At 36.4% G+C, this 20,259-nt stretch overlaps 1 protein-coding gene across 1 annotated transcript in view; it reads right to left on the bottom strand.

Annotated features, from left to right (window-relative positions):
* Positions 1-10,346, bottom strand: part of bru3 (CUGBP Elav-like family member bruno 3) — a 222,213-nt gene extending 211,867 nt beyond the window's left edge. Inside the window, exons 1-2 of the mRNA XM_028312086.1 lie at positions 10,309-10,346; positions 8,488-8,613 (exon numbers count right to left, since the gene is read on the bottom strand). Coding sequence (XP_028167887.1) covers positions 8,488-8,593 — 106 coding nt within the window. The 5' untranslated portion in view covers positions 8,594-8,613; positions 10,309-10,346. The remainder of the gene's footprint in view (positions 1-8,487; positions 8,614-10,308) is intronic.
* Positions 10,347-20,259: the final 9,913 nt, after the last annotated feature.

Here is a 20,259-nt window from a genome sequence, read left to right as displayed (position 1 = left end):
ATAGTGATGAGACTTTTATGTTAGAAGTCATAATTTACTATTTAGAATTGAGAAAGCTTTCAACTAAACCCTCTTAAAATATAAGATATTTCTAGGAAGCCATTTAGAGCACTTCAAAGAAGTTCGAGTTAGTTCTTCTGAATAACAACGTTTTATAATAGTAACGTGTTTTACTCTATTTACCTCTCGTTCCCAATACAACTCTTTTACCTACGATGTACGTGACCGTCGATTAAACCCAACCGAGGAAGTTGGGAGTACCCTCGGGAAAGATAAACTATCTTCTGTACCTCAACAATATTAATCAGAATTAAAAACCCTCTAGTGCGATAGAGCAAAGTTTATTAACCCTTAACTGGTATCGTGGGGGCCGCGCGGCCCCCACGCATGACGTTTTCTTTGATTTCTAAGAAGCTACGCATCGTGGGCAGCCAAAATTTTTGGTATTCTCATTTCGGCGCTACTCGCGTCTGGTGCAGGCGTTTCAGCACTGTCTCATTCACCAGGACGAAGATATGCACGTGTTGGGGTCCGCGCGGCCCCCACAATACCAGTTACGTTAGTTTTTTTTTCATGGCAATTTTTATTTGTTTTTTGTTTTTTTGCAGTATTGATGGCTAATTAGTGATAAAACCATAGAAGATACCTAGAACGAAGTTTTTGATTCCAAATTAGTTATTAGTAGCATGTCAGAAGAAGAATATAGTGATAATAAAATTATAGGTAATTGTGAAGACCCAATAACCAATATTCGGTCGATATTGATTCTGATTTTCAAGTTTTTTCTTCAGAGAGTGAAAATGAAGATGTTGTAGGACCTAGTCAATCCAGCTACTATGAAAAAATAAATACAAGTGGTCTGAAAATCCACTAGCACCTGCTAATGTTTGTCAACATAATATTTATGTTTTTATTTTTATGAAATGCTTATTATTTTTTATTAAACATTACATTAAAACGTTATTTATTATTAAGTTCACATTATTATGTATTAATTTACATAATAATATTGTTGGTTATAACTTTCTAAACGTAGGTTTCATAGATATTTGTAACGTTAAAAAAATATTACGTAAAAAGTTGTTACTATTATGTAATGTCTTGAAGTATATAAGTAAGAAGATTTAATACAGTAAAAAGTAAATGATTACATAGAAAAAGACTGATATATATCATTTATGAGCATTTATTCAAGTATATAGGTAAAACATGCTTGCTGGAAGCAAACATAGTATGGGGGCCGCGCGGCCCCCACGATACCAGTTACGTATGTCCAATTTACGATACCAGTTAAGGGTTAATAAACTAGCTTTTGAATTTGGCTCGGATTGTGAAGATTTTGTTTATCTTGCAATTATACAAAATTAGCCTTAGGGATAATATGAGAAATGGGGTAAAAAGCATGGACAAAATATTTTTGGACTGGTTGTTAACACACTGAACTTGCGATGTTCTGAACTGTACTAAAGGGTTAACTCAAATAAAACCACAATAGTATTGTACTAAGACAAGAATGATGATTGTAGGCGCTATCCATCCTAGTGGGTCGAACAGTCTCGCTATATCTCCTATAATTGTTCTTTTTGTTACAGGTGCGGTTGCTGGAGGAAGGATCACCAAGTACTGCAGGAAGTCGTCGTCGCGATTCCAGGTAAGTCCTAATATTTTTACTGTTTGGTGTAATTTGAGTTTTAGTTCTGTTTGTTCTGTTTCTTGTGTATCCCTGTCCTTATTTCCTTCTATTACCTCCTCTGTCACTAACCTGTCACTTTCCCTTTCCTTCTCCTTGATAGTTTCAACTAACGTTTTATCATTACTGTTCCACTTTTGTAATTTAAATCCGCCTTTTTCTAATATTTTGCTTAACTGATTATAGAGCTCTACGCCTTCTTCGACGCTTGAACAACCAGTCATCAGATCGTCCATATAAAAGCTCTGTAGAATCATTTCAGCAGTTTGAGGAACTTCTTGGCCTTCGTCCATGGCGATTTGCTGCAACACTCTAACCGCAAGGTAAGGCGCCGATGCTGTTCCAAAAGTAACTGTCAGTAATTCATATTCTTTTATTTGTTTTTCAGGTTCGTCGCGCCACAGGAGACGTTGGTACTTCACATCTTCCTCTGCTACTAAAACCTGGCGATACATTTTGACGATGTCCGCTACTAATGCAATCGGGTGTTCTCTCCATCGCATCACAGTATAGCGAAGGTCCACTCGTATGGTGGGGCCAATCATAAGAGTATCATTATTAATGATACACCTTTCTTGTTCTTCTCTGAGGCATTAAATACCACTCGAACCTTTGTTGTCGTTTTATCATCTCGTACAACAGCGTGATGTGGTAAATAAGTTGCTTCATTTTCCTTTATGTTCTCATTGGCTGGCCTCATGTGGTCTAAAGTTAGATATTCATTTATTACTTCTGTGTACTTTTCTTTTAGGTGTTTGTCCTTTGCGAATCTTTTTTCCAAAGATCTAAATCTAGCTTACTGCGATATCTCTAGACCCGTGATTCGTGCATTGCGGTTGATCTTCACAAAATGGTAACCTCACAATGTAACGACCTTCGGGTGTTCTCACTGTGGTGCTTGTAAAGAAGTCTTCACAGCGTTGTTCTTCTTCGGTTAAGATAGTCCGTTTATCAGGTAGTTGTTCTTCAATTTCCCAAAACTTCCTTAAAATGTCGTCCTCATTTACTTGTGCGTGCATGACAGTTATATTTCTTGAAATGGCCTTAGATTTGTTATTCTTTTCTTCAGTTACATTGGCAGTGTCAACTACACCCGAAACGTTCCACCCTAATGTGATGTTCTGCGCGATCAACGATCCCGTTGGACTTCTCATTAACCCTTCTTTCAGAATGTAGCTGTAAACTTCTGCACTAATCAGCAAATCAATCTTACCTGATGCAGTGAACCCAGGATCCGCTAGCGGTAAGTATTGCAAATCTATCCAATTGATTGACTTGCTTTTCAGGCAAATATGATGTGATGTTTTTTAACACGAACGCCTTGATAGCTATTTTATGCAAAGGATCAAAACGCGACTGTATTGTAAAGTTGACCTCATATTTGGTAGTTACTGATTTATTATCTCCCAATCCTGAAATAACGCCATGAATTGATCTCTTTTTCAATCTCAAAAGCTGCACAGTGGCTTCGGTAATAAAGCACGCCTGAGAGCCTTAATCAAGCAACGCCCGTATAACTTGAAATTCACCTGTTTGTGACTCGGCATTTACTAACGCGGTGGCTAATAAAACCTGCTTAGGTTTTTCCATTGTTGACAGACAAGTCACCAGTGGAGAGACCTCTTCAGATGAACTCTTTTCGTTTACCTTTTCAGATGCTATGTGAAGTAACGAGTGGTGGCGCTTTTTACATATTTTGCAGGTACTGGGGCTTTTACATTCGTAAGCGGTGTGATTACTGCCCAAACAATTAAAACAAATGCGATTTTTAAGAACGAACTCACGTCGTTTTGCACAATCTTGTTTAGCGAACTCTTTACAGAAACATAACTTGTGAACATCTGAGCATCGCATACCAGAACCACTAGTAGAAAGCAATACCTTGGGCTTGTTCTGAGGACTACTATTTTGTTGGAAAGGTCTCTTCGCAACTACGAACTCCAGAGCCCGAAAACGACTCTCTAAGAACTCCTTAAGTTGGTTCCAATTTGGTAAAATATTGGCATCAATACTAAAAATATGTAATTCCCACTGTTTACGCGTTTCTAAGTCCAATTTAAACGTTACTATAATATGAATGATAATAACATCCCATGTGGACACCTGTATACCTATGTTCTGCAGCGCACCTAAACAGTCACATGTAGTGTCCAACAATTCCTTTAACCCCGATGATGATTCAACATTTAATTGTTTTTGACTAAATAATCGTTTCAAAATGCAATTTGAAAGATAACGTTTATTGTTGTATCTCTTTACTAATAGATCCCAAAGCTGCAAATAATTATCACTGGTAATATTATTATTTTTTAAATTTTATTTTATTAGGCACAACAAACAATTATTGTACTAACGGTTTTACAAAAAGTCTTACAGATATATCTTAAATAAATGCACAACCAGCACCGTTATCCACGAAAATAACAAATAGAACAGCTATTAAGGTCGCACACGTTTGAAGAAATTAATAGGAGTATGTCTTATTAATTGTTCTGCTTCTCCTGACAGTTGGCCTTTTAAATAATGTAATTTTTGTACATCATCGAGTGAATTATTATTATGTACGAGTGAAGTAAACAAGTCTCTAAAGGTTGGCCACTCTGAATAATTACCAGAAAACTTCGGAATCGATATTTTAGGTAAATTAACAAAAGAATTATTGGACTCACATTTTCAACATTTAAATTTGCAGATTTTTCTCTTTGTGTTATGCACAGCCAATAATTTATTTAACTCAGTTTTCAAACATGATTTATACAATATGTAAGATTCCTCAGTATTATAATAGATGTCGTTAATGACATATGAACTATTTTCCAATTCTTTGCCCTCGTACTGAAGAACTAACTTATTGTGATTTTTATAAAATAATCTCCAATCTCTTTCCACATTTTCCAATCTAGTTTCTAAATATTCAATAGTGATTGTATCCTTTGGACTTTTTCTATAATTAACTGCACCCTTTTCAATAGCTTTTTGTAAGTCTTTCTGAACGTTAATTAAACCTTCCATATTGAAGTTACAATTAAAAGACTGTGCATAAACAAAATATTGCAATTTGTAAAATCTAACTTTTTACTAATATGACAAATCTATGAAAAAATTACAAGTGTTTTCGCTTAACTTAAATATCAACAAAATCGGGCATGGATTCCCCGTTCCCTCGTTTTTTAGCTAATTATTCTAAGTCTTAAAACATGCCTTTAAAATTTTACAAGTCCAATATTACTCACAGTAGAATCTAAAATATTACAAGTTCAAAACTCTTAAAATAAGGTCAAAATTGCCACGAACTTCTTCACTTGAACTGAGTAAATGTCAAAATTGTACTCACAGTTTATCACCACACAATCACTCACACTTGCGTCGACTTCCTTTGCCTGTGTGCCGTTGACTGTTGTCGTCCTGATGATGTCGTCACCTTCAATCACGTCGATAGCTCAGCTTTCGCCTCGTGTTGTCACTGCGGCCGCTCCTGCTGGCAGCGCTGGCGCTGCTGCGCCCAGTACGCCTGACCGCCGCTGCACTGCTTGTTGCCGGGCGGTTTGTTGCGTGTACTTTTGCCACAGCGATTCACTGCGAGTACACGAAGCGTCGCGTCCCCATGACTGGGACTGTTGTTCCCAAAATCCGGTCTCGTTTAGGACCAATGTTAACACACTGAACTTGCGATGTTCTGAACTGTACTAAAGGGTTAACTCAAATAAAACCACAATAGTATTGTACTAAGACAAGACGTGTATTAAGTTGTTCGAAAATGGACTCTGTAGTCCCCCATATATGTATGGGCCAAAAAATACTTCACTTGCGCGAGTTAATAACGTACAGCGCCATCTGTTGGTGGCGTTTTGAACTTAATACATAAACCCTCTTAAACACTGGTATCTACTGAATTTAAGTCAAGAGATATGACAAACATCCATCTTCTCAAACTTTCACATTTAAAACATTTGTAGCACGATTTATCGATATCTCACGAAATTATTTTTATTACTGAAGACACTTCCACCTTCACTACCTAGTTGGATAGCGAGAGGTGAGATAAATCGTATTTACTGAACAAACCTTTTTTTAATAATACCTTTTTCTAACAGAAACAAAACACGTCTGAACAAAATGTTAGTGATGTCTACAATGATAAGAAAGCTGTTTAGAAGTAGTTTTTATACGGTAATAATAATTATTGTATTAATGAGTGTTATAAAGCCATTTAATGATGCGTACCGTAATGTTTAATGGTAGCTAGAGTTCAAATGTTAGCAGCCGTAAACATAACAATGTTTTATTTGATAGATATAAAATTAACAGGTATTACATGAGAGTTCCGTATAAAGAATAGTATTCATGCTCGTAGAGTATGTATTACAGATATTTTTTCAATTCTTCCTAAACATTTGAATTTTTATAATATTTTGTTTCCTTTAAATTCAACAGGCAGAAGGTATTCCGCTATACCTTCATTATTATCAAGGACAGATTATAGAAGTTGCTTAGTAATTACTAAGCTCATACTAAAGGTCAATTAATTTATTGATTCAAATTAGACTACGTTCCCATTAAACAACGAGTATCTTTTAATTAATCTAAAAATCATCAAAAATAAAGACTAAAAATAGAGCTTTAGACGCTCCAAAAATCTCTACATCGCTTTAATAAAGCCGAAATCATTAAAGTTACGTTCATTGACGCCAGTAGATTTCTTTCTGCCTACCCTCATAAAGGGGCGAGATTTTTTGTGCGAGATTAAAGAGGATTTACCGCGAGAGACCACACGATAGGTGCGGCGATTAGTAGCTTAATTATGGCCAAGCTGCTTTTTGATAATTTTTGCATTATCTTCTCGTTAATTTTATGATTAATGTTCATTTAATTTCACAGGAGTTAATGTGATGTTTTTGTGAATTCTGAACGCATCGAAGGAATTGACCTCAACGACACGTCCAATGAAGTGCGGATTCGTTTTAGAAATTTAAAATTTGCGTTCACTTCGTTTGGCGTCGAGCAGATTGTAGCTACTTTTTAGTAATTAAGCAGTCCATTGAATTATTATATGTCAATGTACAATAAATAAATAAAAATCTCCTGTTTATTGTGTCTTATTGAGACTTCTCTATATCTCTTGTCTCAAGTTTTACAACATAAGTTGCAACCCTAAAATAAAGAAGAAAAGAAGGAGCAAGTATCTACTTGAATGTACTGTAATTAATTTACCTATACCTTTTTAGTATAGGTATGCGATGAAACGACTCTTACCATATCAATCTATTTGATTCACTCTAAAGTAAAATATTCCTTGTGTAGAGGAAACGACTCTTACCATATCAATCTATTTGATTCACTCTAAAGTAAAATATTCCTTGTGTAGAGTACACAGACTTTCTTCGCTGAGAAAACAATAATAGTGTCTGCCAATTTATCTAATATCCTTAGACGGCCCTAATAGGCTTCGACAAAGCCGCTTAGCATCGAATGCACGTAAACTATAGACCCGCCTTTAACTATTTAGTTTATACAACTTACACGAGAGAAAAGTTTTACCTTTATGCTACTATCAAATCTTACTAGAACAAAAATTGAGATCTTTAGAAAAGAGAATTGTAATTAGAATAAAATAAAGAAGAACTTGCAAAAATTAATTTCAATAAAAAGACGGGCGTGGATATACTCCAAAACGACTGTGTTCCGATTTATAATGAAAACGCCAGAAACATAATGCTTACGAGTCAGTAAAACGAGTTTATCGTCTCCCGCCGCTGTAATTATCTAAAATTAACAATTTGCAGCGCTATTCAGTACATCTGTACTTGGTAGTTAATAACTTTATCGTCCAATAATGACAGAGACGGGTGTAAAAAGTTTATGTGTACATAAAGACAGCGCTTAGGTAGCTAACAGGCCGCGCACCGCAATTGCGAAGTTTACTGTTGTAACTCAATTAAAATCCAACAATTTGGAGTGAGTACAAAATGAAATTAAAGTTGCGTAACAAGGAGTCGCATCGGATGACGTATTACGCGGTGGTTACTGTTTCAATTCGTCGGGTTCGACGCGTTTTCGGTTATTAATCGTCGTCACGGTGGGGTGCACAGATTAAAAGACGCGTTCCAAATTCAAGTGCGAATTCTACATTCGCTTGTTTTTAAAATAGATGTTTTAAAAGAAATATATTTAATAAACGGCCAGTTGTAGTATATTAATGACGTGACCTGTATTGTGAGTGAAGGGCATAATAAACAAAATATCAATTCAAACAACGAAATAGGTGATTAATTTACTAATAAGTATACCTCCCAAACTTGTTTCCCTAATTATACAAAAAAAAGACCAGAACTATTTCACGCACCCGTTTCCCACTTACTGATCTTTTATTCACAAACAACGAGGGCCTCCTCAAACGTATCCAGCAAAGTGGCCACTGTACCCATGATACGCACGATACGCAACTCCCGTCAAAAACGACAGTGCGTTAATAATTCATCGTATAAAGACCCGCATTCGTTAGCTCCCTCGCTACCTTATCAATATACGCAGGTGAAGTGGGCCTAATACTGTTTCGAGAATTTTGGGGAGAAAATAGATGTCACTTTCGTCATTAAGTACCCTACTTTTGGAATAGCATTGTGGAAGTGGAAAGTTTTAAGTGAGATCGATTTGACATTGCTGGTAAAATAGGACGCCGCAATTATTGTTTCAATTACGATCAATTAAAGTTTTATCTGTGTAACAACAATAATACTAGGAAACGTTTCTGTATTCACGGGGAGATTATAGAAATAATAAAGATAGAAATCTCTTACCTTTACTTGCACCGTCGGGTCCTCTTAGAATTGAACACTCTTCTATTGTCCCGAACGGTGTAAACAACTGGCGCACATCCTCCTCCGTCTGTTGTTTGCTGAGCATACCAACGAACAGCTTCCGATCTGTGGCGAAAAACAATCAGGTGTCACAACAGTCTAGCAGACTACGGCCATAGCCACACCACATCAAGCCTAGCGGCGGTGCGTGGAGCGGCGGAATTGAATTGCCAATTGTCTCCTTTTAAACAGTTATTCACAGTTATATGCAGGTCAAGAGGTCTTATTTTTAAATAAAAAAAGATAGTTGAGTGACCTGTGATGCGATGACCTGTTGACCTGCATCGTGAGAGAGGACCATAATAACAGCTAGCACAGGCGACCTGGTGACCGCGAATAAGGCCCTCGACTGACAGGGCGCTGCAGCGCGGATGTTAGGACACGCGAACACAACGCCACTAGTCGTAGCGCCCCAGCGTTGGGACGCCACGATCTCTCTGAGTAATGACGTACATTACGTTCACTTCGCTCAAGAACTCTTAACTCAATATTACCCCAGCATCAGGGGCAATTTCGTAAAAACAGAGAGCTAGTGAAACTTTCATGTATGTCATATTTCTTTTACAAGGAGTATATATTTTTACAACCCACGGTAAATAATTGCAAGCGCGCATACGATGCTTGATTCTTTGGACATTATTTAGATGTTCTTTTTAGTTCATTCTGATAGAAAAATTAAAGGACACTGAGCGATTTTGCTTCCATAAATCGTAAAGTAAGTACTCATCCGAAAAAAGGCATATTTTTAAGACTCTTTTTTGCAAAATCGTTCATATGCAATAGACACAGTATGCGCGCATATGCAAACGCAGCGTCATGTGCGCGCGCTCTAAGTTGCTACTGTTGTCAATGCGATGGATTTTAAGGGAAATGTCGAATGCGAATTTAAAATATTATGCCCAGAAATCACAAAAAATATTTTTTAAAAATTCAATTAAAAATACAAGTATTTTTTTTTTAGATTTTACACTCTTTCTGGTCATAAATAAAGTAACTTTTACATCAACAGCGCCCTATCTCTGACGGACGGGCCGCATCGACACAACTCCGCTCGTTTTCACCACGCAATGAGACAAACAACGACAGCTCTATAAAACACATAATACACACATTTTTAGTTAGGTAATGGGAACAACGAACAAAATCCAAACCCAGTTCAACACAAAAAATTAGCACATTACACTAATGTTGCAATGGTGACAATTTAAAGAGGATTCCGTAGAAAACTTTTCACATAAACCAAAGGGGTGATTACTCATGATGGGGTAGTTAGGGGTGAACTACGGAAACCTCGATCCAAACTTTCGATTAGTTTGTCTGTTATAAAAATAAACTAAGACTTCTGTTCGAGCGTATGACATTTAGACCGCGGCACCCAATACATAAAAAAACATCAATTTTGAACGGCTCCACAAACTGTATCGGGCTCAGTACAGAAATCACGTGTGTAAAATTAATGACAAAACATAAATCCACACTAATTACGTATCGAAATGAATACGAAAACAAAATGTTTTATACAGCACGACGATAACTAAGTGCATAGTGAGTGTATTTGTTCGAAGTCGAATCTATTTAGGAGTGCGCTCGGAGATAGAACAAAAGAGAGTCGAGAAAGATTGAAAAGAGTGGGGAAGTTGGTGGGAGAAGGATAGAGTTAGTTGAGCGTACTCTGTAGATTCGACGTGGAACAGGCTCACTGCGCGGCTATTCGACAGTGACAACAGTACAGCCTAGGGCACCACGCACAACAAACGCTACCTGGGTTCGCCTACGCGAGCCGCCTCCAAGCGCCCCCTGCAACACAAGAACAGGCTACACACGCTTACTCCGCACCACTGACAGCGGACGTGGTTTAGGGCATCTTTAGATGTCGTTGTGTCTCTGGTGAAAGTAATCTAGGTCAGGACTTAGAATTAAATGATAGACGAAATCTTACTTCTAAATATTACATTAACTTTTAATGTACGAATTAATCTTACTTCAAACTACTTTTCTCATGACATAATACGTAAGCTATCTAAAGAAAACAAAAGGCTTCATCGATCATTTATCAATGTGTCTTCATCTTTATGACAGTTCTATATGTAAAGTAAAACACTTATTTCCTAGTAGAATCGGAAGACCGTTTGCTCGGTCCTCGACATTTTAATAAAGGTCCCTTAAAAAGCATATAAACAAACATATTTTACAACTCGAAGCCTTTGACAGCCCGATCTGATCGGATTGCCATTATTTTATTCATGGGATTGGCCCTGTTGTCCCTTTTGTGGGCCTATAAAACTACACTAAAACTAACCTATAGTTATAAAGGTCGCATTTTACCTCAATGATGGCAAATAACAGCTTTGTCCCGGGCAAAATTAAATGCAAACATCCCAAGAGAGAGTCGTATTTGCAGTTAAGATCGCAAACAAAAATGATGCATACAATCAACGTTGTAATATTCAAAAGTTTTTATTTTGGCAGAATTTAACGTTAAGATGTATGAATTCATAATGCCGAAAACATCAGTAATTGGTTCAAAAAAGTTTAAATGAATTAATGAGCATTTGGAGAACAGCAGATTTTGGAGTTGATATTAGTTTAGAGTAAAACAAGTTATGCATTAGAGGCTCAAATCACAGTTTGGTAAAAATATATTTGAAGGACCTTACTTTCTGTTGTATCAGTTATCCTATTATGCAGTGTTAGGAAACTATACCCATTTGTTGTAAAAGATTTCGTGAATTTTAAATATAATGGTGTGACGTCCATAGATAATGGCGATAAAAGTGATCCATGCCAGGTCATTGTATAGTTTAAAGTTCAACTAATAATAAACGTTCTAACACCCCATTAAAGCTAGTGACGTGGAAATTTGGTACACTGTTACGTTTATGAATGAACCCTGCGTGACTAACTGCTCAGCCTTGATTCAAAAATAACAATCGTTGTGTACTTTTTCGTTTACCGTCGATGGTGGATTACACTAGTCACATATATTTTTAGAAATGTAAAAGTGACCGTTATTAAAAAAAATCTATTCACAAATTACCTCAATGTTCGTAATCGTTTCTATAAAAACGAAAATTCATGACTTTATTGAACTTTATATCAGGGTAGATATCCTACAGTCGGGTAAAAATCTGATCTTTAGTGCTGCCAATGCAAGCGGTAAGAAACGACCTCTTCATTTTACTACTATAATTTTTATACCAACTTGAGTCCACCGGTCAACAACCGGGGATTCCTCAACGACTCTAAACCGTTATTACCGGATGAAAAGGATTCATAAAATCGGGATTTTATTAAACTTGTCCGATCATTTAAACTGATACGTTAGTTTTATATTTTTATTCAATTTAAGCGTAAGAAGAAGCTGATCGATGCCCAAAACACTGTATCCAGCACCAACATCAGAGATATGAAAAAATAAATAAAGAAGAGTCGCACTTTAAACATAAAAAGTATTCCAAATAAAAAGTCCTGCTAATCTACACTAGTTACACACCCGTATCAAAATTACTACACTCCCCAAAATCGGTTCATTCAAACCACCTATCCCCACGTAAACTACGCTTATTAATATTTACGAGGTACATAATTCAAGCAATTTAATTTCTAATCTGGGCATGCACTGACCTCCCAGGCTTATTAGCAACTCCGCTGTGAAATTATCTCAATTTAGATGGTCATTAGTCGAGTCGCACGGGAGATATCCGGGCCGGCATAAATCTGTATTTAATGACCGGCCGGAACCGGTTCCGAATTTCCGAACAATGCTATGTCTGAACGTGTCCGATCACACAGCCGAGGTGAGAATTACTTGTTTCGGTTGTTTGACAGAATTTTGAAGTTTTTGAGTTGGGACACTATTGCAATAAAAAAAATTGAGAGCTTTGAAAAACTTTTTGAGAGGGATTTTATGTATCAACTATAAGCGGCTACCAATCGATCAACATGGAAAGCATTGGGGGAGGCCTATGTTCAGCAGTGGACGTCCTGTGGCTGAAATGATGATGATGATGATGATAAGCGGCTGCCGCCCGCGACTTCGTACACGTGGATCCCGTTTTACCCCCTTTGGGATGGAGTTTCGTAAAATCCTTTCTTAGCGGATGCCTACGTCATAACATCTACCTGCATGCCAAATTTCAGCCCGATCCGTCCAGTGGTGTGGGCTGTACGTTGATAGATCGCTATGTCAGTCAGTTAGTCATATTATTTAATTTTATAAATGTCTCGCCAAATATTGACATAGACATCGCAGAGAAGTACCTACCTAATCGTAGAGCTAATAGTGCCTTTAGCGTTATCCCAATGCTTGCTACTGAATGTAATTTAAAATTGCAATACAAAAAATTCAAAATTCAAAATTATTTATTTGCATAAAACATGGTACATTTCAGTTATTATCTTGTTACGGGAACAACATGTTTCATCGACATAGCGATATGCAAACATTTAGTCGTCATGCAGTATTATTATTAAATTATTAATAGTCATTATTAATATTACATGATCTACCTCCAATATAATTTAAATGTCAAAAATATTTATTACAATGTATTTACAATATCAATTAAAACAATTAGGTAATTCAGGTAAGGATTAAAATTCAGGATGTCACATAAATTATAATAAATTAAACAATAATATGATCACAATAAAAAGTGAGAATACAATGTCAGTATCAAAATTACAAGAATGTCATAAATTAGCAATTCGCATAATATGGTTACCACGGCAGAATTTTATAAATTCATCTATGTCATAAAAACAGTTTTCAGTGAGAATTCGGAAAATAGTTCTATTAAAAAGATTAAATTGCAAATTATGAATGTGATTTGGAAGTAAATTAAACAATCGTATACACATACTATAACAATTTTTAGTAAAGCAAGTTGTGGCTGCTGGGGGTACTGATAGCTTCCAAGGGTATCTTCTCGTACCACCACGATTACAAATATCAGACTTTTTTTTAAAAAGGTTTGCATTTTTTTTCGTAAATACCTATTAGGATTTCAAATATGTATAAGGAGGGTAATGGCATGATTTTTAGATTTTTAAAGAGAGGCCTACAAGATTCCATCTGTCCAACATCGCACATAGCTACAATACTACAAACGAAATTGCCAGCATCTCAAATCAATTTTCGAAGTTATTATTTTATTAATCCTACCCATGATTCAACGACGTAATTTCAGATCTCGACAGAAGCATAATGTCCAGTCGAAAAAGAATAAAAACATGGCGGATTGGAGAAGCCGCGCGAGGGAGCCAACCCGGTTATAAATCTGTATTTAATGACCGGCCGGTTTTAATATTTCCGGACAATGCTGTCTAACACGTACCCCGATTAGACACGTAACTTTGTGCCTTGTTCTGTGATGGAACATTTGTTTTTGAAAGGAACAAAAATAGAATTATGACTCTGACAGTATTTTAATTACACCTAAATTACTATGCTTAATAAATTAAACACTAACTTGTTACACCAGTTTTTACAAAAATCGGTAACAAAAATTAATTTCACAAGCTTTGAGCATACTGAAAAATAGTTTTTCAAACATAAAGATACCTTATGCAGCTATTTTGAAAAAGGTAACATAAATAGTCTAAAACATTATTTTTATAGCGTGAAACAATGAAATAAAATAGCGTTAAGACTATCCTCTTTCATTTAAAAGTCCCAGAAGAGGATAAAAAACATTTCAAAATAGTGTACCTACGTAATTCTTACTTCAAGTCTCGAAATAGAGTACGTTATACTTAATCCAGCGATTATTCCACTACAATATCCCACCGCACCTTAATACAAACAACGGCGCGAACAAGTTTCTTGCTATCACAGACGTGATCAATCATGACAACATATTGTTGGAGCGATCGCTGTAACGCATATTTATGGGGGTTCCGCCGATTATTGATAGGGTTCGTGCAACATTAGCCTATGGATCCCCTTTCTGCTTTATTTTTGCGAGGTGTTGTGGGATTAATAAATTCTGACTGGGAAAATAATGGGCAAGGGTGACAAGGTTGCAAAGGATACTTTAACGGGATACTTTTAAACTTTCGCCTTTTATGATGCTTTAAGTTAACAGGGACTTTGACCCGGTCAGATACGTTGGATTTTTTATTATTTTGAAATCTCCACAGACGCCCGTTTGTTTGTTATAAGAAAGTAACAACACTAAAGAAGTTAAAAAGATAAATTTTAACATTCGCGTTAGTTTTAATGATAAGAGTGATGCCCGATAAAATTTAATCTGTGTTATAGTTTTATTAGATGAAAATTAATCTATTTTAGACTGAATTATAAGGCTGAGTTGCACCATCTAACTTTAACATAGACTATAACGATAACCGGTGTTTTTTGTATGTATTTGACAGATTTTTGACGTTTTTTAAAAAGTTAATATAAGATGTGCAAAGTAACTGTTCAAAAAATAATTTGGTCATAACTTCAATTACTTTGTCAAACAATAAATTGTACAAAAAGGACTACCTTTTTTTATCCACAACGAGGAAGCTCTTGGCCTGTATCTCACCTGATGGTGAGTGATGATCAGGCCGAAGGTGGAAGCGAGCTTCGCCCGGAATCCTCAACCATGGAGAAACTGGCTATTTTACCTCTAACTGCCGGAACACAACAATGCTGTTAACATTGTTATGGCGACAGACTTTGGTAAGATGGTGGTAGCTAGCCAGACGGACTTAGAACAAGCCCTACCACCAACCAAACCGAACAGAAATCATCTGAAAAACCGAACCCGGGACCTCTGCGTCTGAAGCAGGTGGTCTTACCACTAGACCACAAAGGCGGTGACCTAGTCGTAAATAAACATTTTCTGTTGTCAAATTGCAATAACACGCTCTATATTCAGCATCATAAACCACTAAGCAATTGCCACAGTGGTAGTGTAACGTATACCCATCAAAAACAATACTTGTCAAAAAAACCAAGTCTCGCAACTCAGTTGTTCTACGGTAAAAAGTTGTGAGATCCATGTAATACCAAGTCCAGGCCAGGAAATCTTTAACGTTTTACATAAATTAATTATTGACTTGGCCATCGCACTAATTAATTTACACGTGTTTTCATGCGATGGCCAAGTCAATAATTTATGTAAAACGTCAAAGATTTCCTGGCCTGAACTTGGTATTACATGGATCTCACAACTTTTTACCGTAGAACAACTGAGTTGCGAGACTTGGTTTTTTTGACAAGTATTGNCCTGGCCTGGACTTGGTATTACATGGATCTCACAACTTTTTACCGTAGAACAACTGAGTTGCGAGACTTGGTTTTTTTGACAAGTATTGTTTTTGATGGGATCTCATTTCTTTTTGTATTTTGTAGACAGCAGTTATGTATCTAGAAAACTGGACCGAAATTGAAAAATTTTACTCGACTTGGCGGTTGCACTACCGTGCCCCCAAATATTTTAGTTTTTCCTTGATTCATACACCAAACACTACTTATATTCCAAATTTGAAGCTTCTAGGTCTGCTAGAAGTGCCTTAGAGTTTTGATGATCGGTGAGTCAGTGAGTGACAAAATTAAGAAACTTTGACCCGTTATAATTCTTAAACTACTGGTTCAAATTGAATGAAATTTGAAATATACCGTCTTTACAATGCCTGCATGGTTACTGAAAATTCAGTCTTCTAGTTTTATCCAGAATGAAGTTACAGGGGGTCGAAAATGGCCTGAATTGCTTCGAGAAAAGGATGGTACGGCCGTGCCGCTTTTTTGCTCGACTTGGTGGGGGCACTGCCGTGCCCCCAGATCTGATTTGGCATTAATTCCATCACCCTCGCTGTCAACGTACAGCATAGGTGTTCCGCCGACTGACTATGACAGCTGAACACGATCTCTAAATTGATTCGCAGCGTAATTAAATCGTTCAGTGTTTACTGTCACTGGCAATGCAGACAACTGGACTGCCCGAGGCGTAACGTGAAATGTGAACTCTATCAAATTTTCACTCTACTGCTTTAATGTTAAAGTTAAAGTTGAAAGTGTAGAGGTGAAAGTGGTCTTTTGAATAATATTTTCTCTGAGCTTACCGCTCTTAGGTTTTATAGAGTTAAATAAATTACCTAGTACACTGAAATATTACATTATAAATGAGTTAGTGTCACCATGGAAATAAAGGGCAGGACTATTTTCTACCTGAATGAAGAAGTAAAACATTGCTAGAGTCAGAAAAAAGGCTTATTTGTTTTGCGTTCTAAATCGTTTTGAGGGATATGCTTACAGAGTTATTTTTATAATAATTTTTTGAGCAATATCTCTTAATATTAACATTCACTCTACACTCACTCAATCAACACTCATACTTAATTTTTTCAAATGGCCTAACAATATGTCCACAAAGCTAATTAAATCAACTATGTTACAGTCAAAGAAATTTTTGATGGCCAAATGTTAAGATTATGAAAAAATACTAACCTAACGTACCATTTGGTCATCTTTTAGCTTTTGCATCACGCTCAGATCAAACATTCAATAACCAGTTTACACCGTGTTGTACATTAACCGTTTTCGTTCAACCAGACATTAGTGTTCACTAATTGCCTAATTACCCTCGAACACATTGCCTGCTCCAAATTGCTATGCATCTCAACAGAATAGATACACCTTGTCCTCGTATACGGTAAATTCAATACGTTCAAATGCTGTGAACTGAGCAGTGCATGATAGAGGATGCGAGCGGATGAAACAAACTGTTCTCTGTTAGTTCTGTAGAGGTTGTCATTTTTACAGATGCAGACAAACGGGCTTCTTCTTCTTCTTTTCGTGTCAACAACAATCCTACACAGTGTCAGCCCAAAACTCCGCCACAAGAGTGGCGTTGTCAGCAGCACTCATCAAAACCTTCTGAGTGTAGTTGCTTGGGGACTCAGGGCACGACATCAGGTGCTTCATCGACTGGGGAACAAAACCGCTGAAAAAAAATATTACAGCTAGGAGCCTAAAATTAGACGAATTACAAACTATTTTAAACCTGTATGCTAAATTTTATATTAAGGTTTTACAGTTGCGGGAAGAACATGTGGTTACAAAACTTTAGGTAAACAAGTTTTATAGCAACATGTAATTAAATATAATTAATATATACAGAATATTGTCTAGACTCAAATAACCACACTGCAATACTGAGCAGGTAGCTATAAATTCAGGCGAATATAAGCCTTATTATTGCCAGGTTATAGATCCGCTTCCCTCTCCAGCTCAGACAGCTCTGTCCTCAAGATACCTGTGCGACCTCCAATTATATTATCAATGTAATTGGCTATTCACTGTAGCGCGATGGAGCGAACACAGCATCTCTAATTAATGGAATCAACTGAACGTTGAATTTTCGCTCCAGCAGTCGTCACTTGTTCAACAGCTAAAAGCAACTTGGCTGGGTTGCACCTTCTTACTTCATTCAAATTTAAATAGTTTATTCAGTACATAGGCCCTTTCTAGGGCACTTATACACGTCCCAAATATAGCTTGCCCTACCACCACTTCGGGACAACATATCGGCTGGTGCTGAGAAGAAGTGGCGGAAGAAACTCAGTCACCTTTAGCTTTAACAAACGACAAAAAACTGTCAAACTCCATACAAAAAACACCGGATATCGTCAAATTTAGATGGTGCAACTCAGCCCAAAAGCAACTTTTAGAACGTTACTTTACGAATCGGAAGAATTTTCCTGGAAAATCTGGCGACGTTAAGAATAAACGGATGTCTAAAAATATACGATTTCACGGAAGAGAGGTTTTATCGATAAACTGATATTTTATACAGGGCTTCTGATGATGTGGGTAGATATTGAGATGGAATAAACATAGAATCAGATGCTGTGGTGTTGTTATTAGAGTTAGATTATTTTTTATTCAGATATCTTGGAAATTTTAATTTGATTCGGACATTGCAGTCTTGATAAATCTTATTTTCAAGAAATAAATATGAATTCGTGCTTTTGTTTTACTACCCTTTGCAAAGGCCTGTGGCACAAACACAGTGATATTTAGACTCCTTTATATCTATTTCTACCCTAGTTCTTATCTACATAACCTTCACAATAAAAATACTGAAAAAGTAAATACCTACTGCAGGTATTACGACTCAACCCGACTACAACCCAAAGAGCGTTCCACAAACATCTTTCTCCCATCAATTTCAACAAGATTCACAAAAAAATCCTACAAATCATCAGTCCTTATTTGTGTCAAATTACCGCGCGAAACCGAACGGCGGCGAACCGGAAAATACCGGTTTCTAATGTCATTGTGTGCGCCCACCTCCCCACCCACCCCTCGGTTATTTACCACAATTTTGGGACTAATCTGATAAGCGTTTGATGAGAGTTGGAAATCGCTCTAGCCGAGCAAAAAGGTGTCTTATGACGACTGCCGTGACACTATCTGTGAGATCGGTGAGGTAAGTACAGACTTAGAGTTCGCATAAGAAAGGATCTTTTGACAGAAAACATCATATTAATGGGCGATGAGAGATATTGATGCACACTCGAATTGAATATTTGTATCAAAATACAGAGTAAACTCTAACTATAACGACACTTGAGAAAGAGCATATTTCAACGTTATACAGAGTGGATATGGAGGTTAACCAGAAAATTAAAAAATTTCGACGTTAAAAGGAGTTTGTCGTTAAATCAAAAGATGTTATAAAGAGTTTACTCGTATACAATTAAAAATACAGTGAATCTTGTAACCTGTTTTTCTTATATTGTATTCTAAAAGTACGCGAAAAACTCATTTTTAAACCCTGACAATTTATTCCGCAACCGTTCTTCTCACTGATTCACTACTGGATTGTTAGCCGACAGAACTATTTAGGCGAATAACAGAAGCTTAGAGAAAGAGATCCAGTCCATAAGATGAACTTGGAAGCAAATTGCTTCGTTCCTATCAGTTGGAATTCCATCAATTGACAATGTCAAGGGTTGTTATTTGACCAATTTTTTAGTATAAATGACCTATATTATAACTTTACGTACCATAGGTACTATATTATCAATTAAAATTTCAGTAATATTTACTAATTAACTGTAGATTTTGTAAAATAATGAATGTATTTTCATATCCTTTTAATATTATAAATTTACACAGCAGTGTAAATTTGTCTAAAATGGTGAGTTATTATGAAAATAAATGTCTGAGCTGTCTATCGCTATTACCACTGAAAGTCCATCTCAATTTGGGTGACATGGTCAAATGCGACAGAAAAAGTGGTCGCATTAGATTTCATAGTACAGGTGCGTGTTATGTTAATGGATTGAAAGCTGTTTTAAGTAGTCTGTGGTTTGTTTCAAGATTTAGGTCGAGTTTATTTTTTTCGTCTGACTTTTTTGTCACAGTAACGTATACAGTAGTATAATTTGTGTTCTTGTATTTGATTTATTAGCACCTAATAGTGAGGGACTTCATTTATCATTCTGTGTTTTTTTTTTATTCATGTTGATATTTTTAGTACAGGCAAAACTTTTTTGACAAAAGACAATGCCGGAAATTGGCGTCTTTTTTTTTCGCGCGGCCATCGACCAAGCTTTGTTTTTTGATTACAAAATAGTGTAATAAACCAAACTTACTATGACATGTATACCTCTAAACTCAGTCTGAACTGAGTTACGAGCATTAGAAGTTTGATGATTTTCATACTAGATTTGCTTTTTGCGCGCAAATTTTTGTAAGAAATTGCAACAAAA

The sequence above is a fragment of the Ostrinia furnacalis genome, unplaced genomic scaffold, assembly GCF_004193835.3.
Source record: "Ostrinia furnacalis isolate ACB-3 unplaced genomic scaffold, ASM419383v2 OfSCF3746, whole genome shotgun sequence".
Taxonomy (NCBI): Eukaryota; Metazoa; Arthropoda; class Insecta; order Lepidoptera; family Crambidae; genus Ostrinia; species Ostrinia furnacalis.
The sequence above is the reverse complement of the archived record's forward strand: the minus strand, read 5'-3'. Positions and strand labels throughout refer to the sequence as shown.